Consider the following 13,987-nt stretch of genomic DNA (forward strand, 5'->3'; position numbering starts at 1 on the left):
CACCTACTGTATATAATGAAGACATAATTATGTACAGTAGGTGATGAAAATGTCATTAAGTTCAAGGAAATTTCTTTGTATGCAAGTAAAAAAAAAATTGTAATGATTTGGAGCTGGTTGAAAGGAACATATATGGGGGCATTTCATGAAACAATTAGAAGTTCATGACTGTTAAAAGCTACTGAGATCCTTGCACCTGATTGGCTCAGAGCAATTTTTCCAGTAAAAATCATGTGGCAAGTTGCTTTGTGAAAACAACGCCCCTGATCCTTTCCATTTATGTATACTTTGACTTACCATAGGCGGATCATGAACGCATACCTATCCGTGGGAGCGTGTGTGATAAAATATAAATGGGATTAGAATGTAATTATGTAAATATATATATTTTTATATTCATAATTTCAATAAATCATCCTATCATTCATATTAAAAGTATAAACTATATCAGAATAGAAGCTTAACTGTACACAGCGTATACTTTTCTTGGCACCGTGTACAGCCTCTGTACCGATTCATTCATCGCCATGGAAACCTTCAGAAGATACAATACATACATGGCCTTGTGTAGTTTACGAGGACCTGAAATCACATGCAAGGATGAACGAGGAGGCCTTCGCAACCAAGAGAAGGCGGAACGTGTCTACATGTATGTTTCTGATATCTGATAGAAGAAAGAGATGAAGAGAAAAGGATGCAATGAAGTTAGTATCAAGTCTACTATTATAGTGTAGTAGAAAATTATGGTGGTCTGTAAACATCAAATTGAGAGGAAATATGTCAGTGATAATTCTATTTTTTTCAAAAGTGGATAATAGTGAGGGAAAAAACATCAGGGTCACAAAATGCATCATACTCACTGGGCATATTCACAACAGCTCCAAACATTTAAGATGTTGCATTTCATGTTTGCAGTCTCATTAAAAGTAGAAAATAATGGTACAAACTGCATCCATTCATCATTCCAACAGCAAGTGTCAACATGTGATTGCATTGCAATGATGAAAACAGTTATAATGGTTGGTAAGAGAGAGAAGGGGGGGGGGGGGGTTAAAAGCATATGTCACCATGAAATATTGGTGAACCCAAACTCCCCATCCTTCACAAAGAGAAAGATATTTGAATTTAAATGGCAGTTTCTTAAAAGTCTCTTTTTTTTGTTTTCCCTACTTGCATAAAACCCCTTCCTGGAAATATCATTAGATACATCATCATGTAAATTTAAGCCCCATACTCCAGTGACCCTTTCTATATCCCCCAACATCGATATACTTTTGTGTATTTTGAATAATTCTAATAATGGGAAAAAAATCAGAAATTCTATTGAAAATTGACATCAAAATGAGCTATTGAAACAAATTGTGATTATTACAGGGCACCTGGTGGGTGTTTCATAAAGCTGTTCGTGAAGTTATGCACAACTTTACCCACGACTGGAACATGATCTTATATAGGTGCTAAGTGAGCCAGTATACAAAGCGGGATAGGGTGGCACAAGAAAGGTCACCAGTCGTGCGCCAAGTCTTGCGTAAGTTTACGAACAGCTTTATGAACACCCACCAGGCCCATCAGGAAGAAACTGAGAATTCCAGGGAGTGATGCAAAATATTATGTGCTAGCTAAAATTTGTAAAAATCTGCACCCTATGATTGAAGGTTTAGTTCAGGAATTTGTTTATATTTGTAGCTATTTAAGAGAGAATGCTTCCCGAGCTAGCACCTTGTGCGTCTTTGGACATTGTATGCGATCTACATAACACCATTATTATTATCGAGAAAGAGACGCTTTTCACAATTTAACACACATGTCTCTACCATGATAAACAACTTTTTCTATGTGTTGCTATTGTTTCTTCAGAAGTAGAATTTTGTGTGAAATTTGTGTTTTTTGTTGCACATTGAAGATTTTATTTAAGGCTTTCTGCAATTCTGCTTATTGGCTGCTACCTTGTAATAAACAGATTTAAAATAAATTTTAAAGATGAATTATTTATTCCATTATAATAATTATCATTTGATAAAGTGTACCTGAGATTGGAGTCTGTGAAGTACGTCGATACCATACATTGGGCTTCCAGGATCGGTGCAAGATGGTGAGAGAGAGTGTGACGGAGAGACTATGTGGGTAGGAGAAACTATTGACTTGGAACTCTATAGGCAGTCAAACAGCAATGCAGTCAATGTTTGTATGCAGATCATTGTGGGGAGTGGGATGCATTTGGATGATCAAAAATACGGGGTTGAGTGGAGGGTTGGGGAAGGAGGGTGGGAGTGGATGATCAAAAAGGGTTAAAAGGGGGAAGGGAGGAATGTAGGGAAAGAAAACAAGGAATGAGGGAGGGAGAGACGGAGAATGATGAAATGAAGGGAAAGTTAGAGGGAAATGAAGGAAGAATATGGAATGGAAGGGGTGGGGAGAAGGAAAGGAATGGGAAAGATATGACAGGAGGTACAGAGATAATAAGGTACTGGTAGGGAAAAGACAGAGTTGGAGAGAATGATGAATGGGGGGGGGGGGAGGAAAGATAGTGAGAGGGCGGAGACTAGAGAAAACAGGAGAGAATGAGGAAAGGAATGGGAAAGATGGGAGGAAAGCAGAGATGGAGATAATAAGATAGGGAACAGGGAAAAAATGGAAAGATTGATGAATAGGGGATGGGGAAAGGAATAATGAGAGGTAGGAGAGGGAGAAAGTGAGGAAAGAGAACGGAATTGAAAAGAGAGATGGAAAGGTAGAATACAGTGATATGACAGAATTGAGGCAAGATAAGAAAAGTGAGATGGAAGACAAAATAGATAAGGGAGAGAGAAAGATGGAAGGTAAGTAAGTAATGACAAATATATATATATATATGTAAAATGAAGAGAATTCAGCCAGAGTAGAATGGATATTGGCAATTCATCAGATAATTTGATTGTGAAAGATAAATGCATCATTCATACAAATAAAATACTATTCTCGTCATATCAAACAAGAGTCAGGATAAACAATAGAACAATACCACAAGCACAAGATCACAATAATAATTATTCACAAAGGTGGATGGGTAGCCAATTGTAACAAACATGTCAGCCTACATTAAAGGTCTTTATGATGATTTTGTGAGTTTGAGGGGTGTTTTCACAAAGATTTTACGTGTGACTTAAAACCGCATGCAATATATCCATATATCATCCATGATTATTGGCCAAATGGTGCTTAGAAATTGCCAACTGCCCTGAATAGATCAAGAATGGGATACGCTTTTGAAACAGCTAGACACTGTCGTTTACTGAAAAAAAAATCCATAAAGATTTCAATTTTCGGGAGCAAAACCAAAATGCTGAAAATTGAAAAAAAAAGAAAAGAAATTTGTTTATATCACACTTGGCTACCTATAGTTGACCAGTGATTGAAACAAAGATTACAGCCACATACACACGGAATTCACTGAACACAACATCAAATAATCATGCAAATAAAAGATGTAGCAACGAAAAACATTCAGATGAAATATTTAGGCTCTTTATTGTCATTTTCAGCAAGAATGATTATTCATTTCGACAAGGAAGTCAAAATAATGTTTGCGATAATGCAAATAACAAAATATGCTATGAAATTACTATAACATTGATATGGCAATGTTATCAGAATAAAATAATTGCTTTGCAGTCAAGGCAAGTACTTAATTACAAAGTGGTTCAGAAAAAATTTGAAAGTGATTGAATATATTAATCCGATGACAAATATCTTGTTAAAAATCATAAAATCATGCATTTGACTTGTCAGCACCTTCTAACAAAATTACAAAAAATAAACAATTATAATACTATTGATTTTCATTTTGTATTCTTGTTTAGAATTATCAGCACCCAAAGTATACAACCATTATTCAAGTTTTGCATAGGGTTATTGAAATATCACCTTTTTAAAAATTGATGTCAAATCAATTGATCATTGGAAAAATTAATTCTATTATAAAAAAAAATTAAATATGGTAGATCTTAATCTAACATTAACATTATTTAAAAACCATTCTGTGCATTAAAAACATTCAGTGCATTAATTATTTCAACAAGTGATTTCCATGAATCAAACAGAAAAAAAAAATAAAATACACCAATACAAATAAAAGAGATGAAACAATAGAAAATTGAAACACAAAAGAAAAGTTACTGGACTGGTTTTAAAAGAAACATGCACCATAATATCAGAAATAAATACATATGGTGTTCCATAATAGTATGCAAATGAGTGGAGTATGAAGCTAGACACATCTGTGTATTTTTTTTTAGTAATATTTGTATCATACTGTGTAATATGAACATATGACAAACTCATGTCATTCAAATTTCAGCTGAAGTAAACTTAGGTCAAAGTCAAAACTGATAACAGAATGTCACGGTTTGAGCAACCACTGTGGCTTGTCGTATTTAAGTCGAATCTTATGTCATCCGTAACTTTACAAATAGCTTCGTATAAAGGCCCAGGGGGCCATTTTATAAAGCTGTTCGTAAGTTACGAGTGACTTTAAGAATGACTGGTGATCCTTTCTTTGGAACTAAATCAATGCCAATGGAAATTTGGTGGGTATCACCAGAAGAAATGTTCACCAGTCGTTCATAAAGTCGCTCTTATCTTAGGAACAGCTTTATGGAACACCCGCCAGGTATGGGATAGGTATTCATGCCATATAGTTTTTAAATATATAATTAAGAGGCTTTTATAGGAGGAAATTATAATTTGTTTAACAAATTTTCGGCATTACAGCTATCTATTGTCCACGGCGGACGGCATTTGAATAGTAATGAGTCAGAAAGAAGAGGATCAAGGGTATTTGAATTCCAGTTCATCGTGGCCTAGCCGTGAACCAGAATAGCCTGGTGGTTGAGTCGCTGCCCGGAAAGCAGTAGATGGCAGGTTCGAATCCTTCTGGTTCCAATTTTTTTTTACTTATGATTTATGATTTTCATACAGATCGAGCATACTGATCTCATGATTTCCATTACAGATCGAGCATACTGATCTTAAACAAATAGGAGAAATACCGAAATTTTGTTAAACAAAATATAATATACTATATGCTACATAAAACATTATCATAAAAAACACAATCTGGGTGGGTTCATTTTTGTTAAATTAAGTAATATTAGAAATACGGTCATCTTGTTTCAAGGAATCTTTGAAGATGTACAATACCAAACCTTATCAGTTATAATGAAACTACAATAACAAAAAGAGAACCCCCTTACACACTGATGTTGTGGGGGAGAAAAAAAGTAGTCAGTATATTAAATTTGTTCTTTAAAAATTTATATGAGACAATCCTATGGAAACTGCCAGCGAATATACAAAGAGGACAATATGCTTACATATAAAGATTGGAAAATACAATGTCAACATGATATTCACAGATGCTCGCTGACTGCCTAATTTTTCTATATGATTGAGGTATAACATTTAAAGCTGTTCATCTTTGATTGCACAGGGTATACATGATTAAAATATGACCAATTACATTTTTAAAAATGTCAAATATACAAATCACTTTTATATCTACAAATATACAATATACATTACAAACAGTATAGTACTAATATCTGTGTATCAGTAAACATCTTGTGTAATAAATACATTCTAAATTATTTACTTTTTTTATACTCCTTCAGTGCTCTGTTCAGTTTCTTCCTTTATATGCATTTTACACAGACATCCTGGCCCGTATTCTGAAGTCAGGCTTAACTTAGACCATGGTCAAACTCTGTGCTAAAACTATGGGAAGCAAAAAGTGTCAATTTTTTTATTAAATTGTATGTTTCCTGTGCTCTTCCCTGATTCATCTATGGTGAAGACAATCATCTTTTCTATTTCCTAGACAATTATGAATGATTTGAGAGGAAAAAGAGCTGAAATATGATATCTCTACTGTTAGTGATTTATGTAACAATTGGCTATCCATACACAACTTAAAACCTGGGCTTAAGTTAAACCCGACTTCAGAAAATGGGCCACTATATGCAACTTGCACAGCAAAATAATTTTTCCAGTTTAGCTTAGCATACATGTACATGTATTGTAAAGTACATCTGGTATGATAATATCATGGACATAGTAGGTCCATGATATCAAGGCAGTATACCAATCAGCCCAACTTTGGCAAAAAGGAAGCAAGTGACACATCAGTCAAATTTTAGTTATTGTTGTTCTCAAACAACACCCTTTGTTTGTTGCACGTTCAGGCAAAATTTGGGGACGAAATGATCGTTTTATGGAAAGATACTAAAAAAATATGCTGTTAAATTGCAATGATGCCTACATGTAGGTAAATGACGAACACACATTGCTCATTTACAACAAATGATACTTTTGTAACTTGCTACCTTTTGCCAAAGTACGGCAGAAATCCCTACAGTATATATGTGTATCTCGGATATTTAGGATATTTCCATTTCTATATTATGAGAGTTTTTCCTCATTTTACCATTTCTTCCTTGAAAGAACTATATTTGATGTTTCTTGCATGGTCGTTTCAAATTTTCTATATTTTAGTACACTTTGTGTCTTTTCTACCAACATAAGTAACTTTAGGATATTTAATGTAAATATTCTGTCGTTAAGATCAATACAATATGCTTGTTGAAATAAAAAGAAAATTCCCAACATGAGTACTCAAACAATGAAACACATTTGGTCAATTGAACAGTTAATGATTGTAGTGGTTGAGGATCAAATAAGAGAAGATGAAAAAAATATTTTTTTCGTCTATTTATAAAGTTAACAATTAGTCAAATGAGCATCAATTAAATGAAACCATGATGAAGTGTGCAAAGTCCATGCCAACAACGTTCTACATGTAATGCAATAAGAAAATAACCCTTTCCATGCGTACAGGTACTTCTCACCGATGCACACTCGGTAGAGTGAGAACTCTGCATTTTCTCTGATTCATGCAAATTGCACATATAGAAAAAAATTACATGCAGCACGAGATGAAAGACAAGATTAGAAAAGCAAGCAAACTATATTAATAACACTCATACAAACATCAATGTTATATAGAAATATGGATATGCACTTTAAAATGGATAAAATAGTGTGGGGTAGCACTCTTTTGTTTATACATTATTTTTCATTCCAATGTTCAGCTTCTAATATTGGCAAACTGTAGTCATTAATTTTCTACTCATTTTCATACCTTGAAAAAAATAAATATGGATAAAACATAATTCAAACTTGATGATAAAATAGTAGTATATTAAGAAGTTACCAATTTGCATTTTTATTCTATTTAATATTTTTTTTAACTGTGTTGCCAATTTAGAGTGTGTATATAAGCTCAAGTTAAACAACATTTTTGCTGGATCGGCCCTACATACTGCACTTGGAAAGATATCAGTTTTATGTACATTTTTTTGTCTCTTTCTGATCATATTCAACATGTACTGGATTTTTAAAATGCACCTTTTTTGCATGTGATGTAGTAGATTTTGAAATATGTTTATTCTAATACAAAAAACAACAACACTTAAAACCATATTTGGAATTGATCATCGTTGAAATTGTTATGTAAAAAAAGTGTATCATTGAATGCATTCATATCTTCTGACCCCAAAGAGCCAGTGAATCATGATTACAATGTAATTTCATTTTCATTTATCTAATTATCAGGCCATTCTATCTTTGGTATAGCTTTCAATGTGCCAAGTCTCAATAAGGGCACTTTTTTATAATTACATGTATCAAGAGCTGCGTTTGGCTGGAACAACCGACACTTGTTTTGACTATTCTAACCGCCTTTCACACAGTAAAAAAATTGTAATTTTTATCATGATGACTCCAGCCATGGCGTAATTTCCTTCAGCAAGAAAATGATCCACAGTGTGCTGCACTCAACCCAGGTGAGGTAAATGGGTACCGGTAGGAAGTAATTCCTTTAAAAAGCTGTGTGCGCTATGAACGCCTAGCTTAGCCGGGTAATATAGGAGCGCCTTGAGCATCTAACAAGGTGGATATGTGCGCAATATAAATACCCTATATTATCAAAAATAAGGCTAATGACGAATATCTAGCACGTGTGAAACCAAATTAGAACATGATTAGAATCATGAATGCTAATCACAGTCACGATTACAATAGCAATCATCGTTACTATGATGATTCAAGATTCACGTGTGAAAAGGCCCTAAATGATTGTTGTCTTGCAAGGATACAATGTAACACAAGTATTTTGGGACTCAAGAGAACAATAAATTCTCTCACGAAATTCCATAAAATGTTGATCCAGCATGTTCCATTTTCTTCCACTTTAGGCAGGCCAGGGGCCCGTTGCATAACAGTTACAGTACTATTATTATGGTAACTTTACCATCCAATGGTAATTGCCATGGTAACAATGCTAATCAGCCAATGAGAATCAAGGATTTTAGGGAAGTTACCATTAGATGACAGAGTTACCATCATAGTGACTTTTATGCAATGGGACTCAGGGAACTGGTCTATTTTGTTCCAATCCTATAATCTAAGTTTCAATATCCACTTTCCTCATCGGTGGTCCTTTACTTTTGTTTTTTAAACTCTGAACCCATGTTTCCACACCTGAATAAGAGTGAATAACCTAAATTATCATGCTTATCTTCCATTAAGTGATTTGTTTCAGTGTCAACCCTGTTCATAACTTTCAAATTCTCTTCCTTACTTTTTTTGTTTATATAGTCTGTATATTTTATACACTATAATCCTATTTCCATTTTTTAAAATCATAATCTATTTTTTTTTACTAGTTTATGCTTTGTATCCTCAATTCCTACAAGCTATCTATATCCATGATACTACGACCAAAAATAGTCTGTATTACCTTCTTTGTTTGTAAAATGATATGAAAACATGATTTTGTTTAAAAAAAAATTGAGGTGGGAATGAAATGAAGAACGAGCACATATGGTTTTTATATATTAGAGATTAGCATTTATATGTATTATAGGAATAACACTATTATTTTTATTGTCCTTCACATATTATCAATAATCTAAGTGGTTAGCATATATATGTTTTCTCTGTATGTTTGCTTATTTTTTTTTTTGGGGGGGAGGAGGAGGTACAACCTATCTTGTCCCTTAGATTACCAAATCCAAAGTATTACCACAGATTAAATGAATGATTTACCCATTTTCATTCTCCATATACCCTTTCCTGAGTTACCTCGGGCATAAGGCTCGGTAGGTCAATAGAGGAATGTTATATTACATTATATTTACTGTTTCAGGCAATTCACTATTGCATGTATATGTATAATGCAAATACTATCAACACACATTCATATAAGAGCTACCGTTTGAAGGCATTAGCGACAACTGCTGCCTGCGCCATAGGCCAGCATTGAGTGTTGCCTTCGTTGGTTCAATCAAGGAATGCTATAATAGGATTAATACATGTATATTTACTGTTTCAGGCAATGCAAGTTCTATCGCACATTCTCAGGCATGCATTATATCATAGCTACTTTTTGAAGGCCTTAGCAAGAATGGCCGCCTGCACCTTATGCCAGCCTTTAGCGTTGCCTTCGGTGGTCTTCTTCCGCCTCTCTGCGTCGGCTTGGAGGTAGCGGACCTGATTCTTGAGTTCAGCATCCCACACCAGTGCATAGCTGTAGTTGGTCTCTGATAAGTGCGAAGAATGGAAAACGATTATGATACTCAAAGCCCGTCTCACACTATCCGCTATGATATTATTTTTTAATAAATCACATTTTGCATTAAATACGAAAGTTCCAAAAAGCAAAATATTTTCATCGGAAGTTCGGCATAATGTTAGGTATAATGAAATCATAATTTTGCTTTGCGGCAAGCCTTGTTGTCAGAGTAAAGTCCAAATCGGCTTCAAGTCGCAGCCGATGATGATGTCATTACGATTTGGAACTGAATTTGCTTTTATTCCTACATTGAGGCTCGAACTAAATTGAATTTTGATTTCATTAGTCCTCCAACAATTCTGACCTCGGATCGCTAAGATTTTATTGGTTGGAATGTTCAATGTTATAATGATTTCTTTGAAAATCGGATCGCAAAGTGTGAGCCGGGCTTAAGAGAGTGTAGGATGCTCAACATCACCTAGGTTTGTGATGACTCAAAGTTTAAAACAGAATAATGATGATGGTTATATAGGTGATGATGCTGGTGTTTTGATGATGATGATGCTCATGATGGTGATGATGATGATGGTGATGACGGTGGTGGTGATGGTGGTGGTGGTGATGATGATGGTGATGGTGATGATGATGGTGATGATGATGATGATGATGATGATGAAGCTGATGGTGATGATGTTGGTGATGATATGATGATGATGATGATGGTGGTGATGATGATGATGATGATGATGTTTATTGTCATCATTATAGCAAATAAGATGATGGTGATATTGATGATAGGGAGGAAGGTGATAATGGTGATGATCATGTGATAGATGATGATGATAATGATGACAACGATGATGACAATGATGCCAAAGATGACAATAGTGATAATGATGATGGTAATGATTATGTTATAATTGGATGATAATGATGACAATGGTGATGATGAATGTTATGATAAGAGTGAAGATAATGGTAGTGAGAATGGCAATGATGATGGTGCTAATGATGATGATGATGATGAGTGCACATTTGTAATCATGAGAGTGTGAGTAGACCACACCCTACGTCAAATTTGTCCACTCCATGAAAGAGGGGTAAAGGACTGGAGCATAAACACTCTACTCTTTTTTTTCGGGTGGTCGAGATACAATTCACAAAAAACACCCACAGATTTTAAGATCATCCAATAAATCATTTTCAAAAAGACACAAATGCTGAAAATGAAAGGCCAGTGGGAGAATTTTTTTTTGCTGTCTTACCTGTTAAATGTGGTACACCAGGTCTGGGTATAAAACCCATTCCCGCTGTCACAACCACCGACTCATTTTTCCCACCACCTACAAAACAAAACAAAAAAGTTGTACACAATCAAGATCTCAATACAAGTAATTTGACATATCCTTAATAAGTATATATTCAATAAAAAAAAAAACTAAAGGAAAGTCGATTGAGATTTAAAACTTATCGAATTTAATATCAATTAAACTATTATTTTGTGATGCCGGAATTGCTCAGACAGTCCGACAATTAACAAAATGAATCACTCTGTACACAAACTATTCATAAATTGTTAGACTGTGACTTTGCCACAAAAACTGGAATTCTGTTAAAAACATACTTGCAAAATTATTTAAAACAATATTGAGAGAAATAAAAAAGAATCCCGATGAATTTTCAGAATTCTGAAACCTTCTATTATCAAGTGGTAAACTTATCAGATTCTTTGAAACAACAAGCTGTTGTGGCCTTGTGGGCAAGTCTCTAGACTTTGAACAAGGTCCAGGGGTCAAATCTAACAGCAGCACTTGGGTCCTTTGGCAAGCCATTTATTGACATTAATTTAGCCACTCTTCATCCAGATGAAGTAAATGGGTACCCAGCAGGAAGGAAATCCTTGAACGCCCGATCAGGGAAATAGTGCTAAAAGCCGGCGTAACAATATATGCGCTTAGAAACATTGCGAGAAAAAAGAAGTTCACCCTGATGAGAAATAGGTGTTAATAAAAGCAAAATAAATCAGAAAAAAATATTGGAGCAATTTTTTCTAAATGCCATTTGGGAGAATTTATATTGCACGACATATGGAGTAGCTTATGTGAGATCACAAACCCAACATTTAAAAAAAAATCATAACCCCGTTATCCTTTTATGGTTTTTATCAAACCTTCACCAATATTTTTATTTTTTTTTCTGCTTTTATTATTTTTTTTTTATCATTACCGTGAATTTCCGCTGTTAGCGCTATCCAACTGTTCCATGTTATTATTATTACTGAAAAATTACCAAACCGGGATGGACTTACCCTTACCGACACCTTTGCTGACAGCAAGGATAGAGCGGAGACCAGAGACGTGCCTTCCGATGACCGTGATCAGCTGGTAGGTATGCACGTCGATCAACACCAGCTTACCGGCTGCTGTACCTACCCACAATGCAGTGCGTGGCTGGAGCATCATGGACTTGACGTCAAACTCCGATATTCTGGCACCCGGGAATTGATCACTGTCAGGTGGATAAGCAGAAAGAAACGGTTATCAGAGAACATACCGATTAAGACAGGCAATGATGTAATGTTTCATCACAAAGGCTAAGGTGATTTATAAGAGAGAGGTGAGAGGATTCACACAGACTAAGATAGAGCAAAAAAAAATGCTTGTTTGCCTTAATAGAGGATGATACAGACTTTGGCTTAGTGGAAGAGGGCAGTCCCCCAGTCACTAATGCAATTTCTACCATACCGGTGGAAGGCTAAAATAAAGAAATACATAACATGTAAATACATGAAATGTTGCGTGTCGAATGAGACATTTCTGAGTCTTGTACGACACACACATCATCTTTACCTTAAGGAGGCGCGATAGCTCAGTCGGTAGAGCGGGGGATTTGTATTCCGGTAACCCGGGTTTGATTCCCACCTGGTGCGCTAGTGCATTAATCCTCAATACCAGGTCCTTTGGAGAGGACCTTAAGTCGTCGGTCCTCTGGTTGCTTGCTTACAAGCATTCATGCCTTCTTAGCAATCAGGTAAAAATCAACACCACTACCAATTCCTTTAATTCACCAGAAGCCAACATTTTTTGTTGGTTATCAGGTTTTTCACATAGCTACCCACTATAATTTTATCATTGACAACACAGAAAAGTTTATCGCTCAAGCATTCAGCTATAAGACTAGAAATATGTGTTGAAATGTCTCGTATGACATATATGGAATCGCTCAACTTAGGATTCATTAATTCAAAACAGCTGGTCCATTAGTGCCGTAACCTTTACAAGCGTCAATTCTTACAAGGAAGAAAACATTAAATGTACTATGATAAAACAAATAATAATAAATTGGTACATATATAGTGCATAATCAATCAAAATGGCTCTATGCACTTAATAGAAATTGCTCTCCAATATTACAATTACACTACCTGTACAACGAAAATAAGTATGTTTTCAAATTTCTTTTAAACGATTCAACACAAGTACATGATCAAAAGTAAACTGGTAAACTAATCATTCATTATTTGGCACTTTAAATGTACATGTACATGCTACTGAAACCTGCATAAATCATGGTTTTCAAACCAGACTCAAGACCAACTTTGTGAATCCAGGTGGGTGTTTCATAAAGCTGTTCGTAAGTTATGGGCGACTTTAAGAAAGACTGGTGATACTTCCTTGTGGTAAATGGTATATTCATTGATGGTTTAGCGCATATGAAAGGATCACCAGTCGTTCTGAAAGTCGCTCGTAACTTACGAACAGCTTTATGAAACACCCCCCTGGCCATTACGTCAGGGTCATTTCAAATTGTTTCTTACCCTATTAAGTCCTTGATGTCGATGGTTGTCTTCAGCTTCTGTTTGCCTGTGTTCCATACTTCTATCACACTGCTATTATGACGACACAACCACAGGCATTTGTCAAGCGCCACACTCTTCACCAGACCAAGTTTCCTGTGATTACGAAGGATATTGAAGACAAAGGGTGGACTCACTTTATTATAACTCAATTCTTGTATAGCGCATATCACATCATGATATAATGTCCATCTGCACTTGCAAAGGACTTGGATATTATAAACCTGGATTTGGCCCCAAAACCTTTAATAGCACGGAAGCATTTCATAGAATAAAGTCCTGCCAGGTACCCATTTACTCACCTGGGTTAAGTGCAGCATAACAGGAAATTACGCCATGACTGGGATTTGAACACACGATCCTCTGTTTCAGAGTTAGAAGACTATTAAATCTGCTTAATAGTGTACCAACAGAAAAAACTCTACACTGGGGCAGTAGTCTTGATAAAGACCAATCTACTTTAGTCACCACCTGTCTAGAAGGACCACTTGTCTTTAAAAGACCACAAGATTGTGAAAAGCATT

At 35.3% G+C, this 13,987-nt stretch overlaps 1 protein-coding gene across 1 annotated transcript in view; it reads right to left on the reverse strand.

Moving 5' to 3' along the window:
• Positions 1–107: 107 nt before the first annotated feature.
• Positions 108–13,987, reverse strand: part of LOC121411888 (leucine-rich repeat serine/threonine-protein kinase 2-like) — a 108,734-nt gene continuing 94,854 nt past the window's right edge. The window contains 6 exon segments of the mRNA XM_041604775.1: positions 108–664; positions 2,028–2,150; positions 9,514–9,635; positions 10,873–10,950; positions 11,916–12,115; positions 13,425–13,559. Of these exon segments, the coding sequence (XP_041460709.1) occupies positions 644–664; positions 2,028–2,150; positions 9,514–9,635; positions 10,873–10,950; positions 11,916–12,115; positions 13,425–13,559 (679 nt within the window). The 3' untranslated portion in view covers positions 108–643.

Source organism: Lytechinus variegatus, chromosome 3, assembly GCF_018143015.1.
Source record: "Lytechinus variegatus isolate NC3 chromosome 3, Lvar_3.0, whole genome shotgun sequence".
Classification (NCBI taxonomy): domain Eukaryota; kingdom Metazoa; phylum Echinodermata; class Echinoidea; order Temnopleuroida; family Toxopneustidae; genus Lytechinus; species Lytechinus variegatus.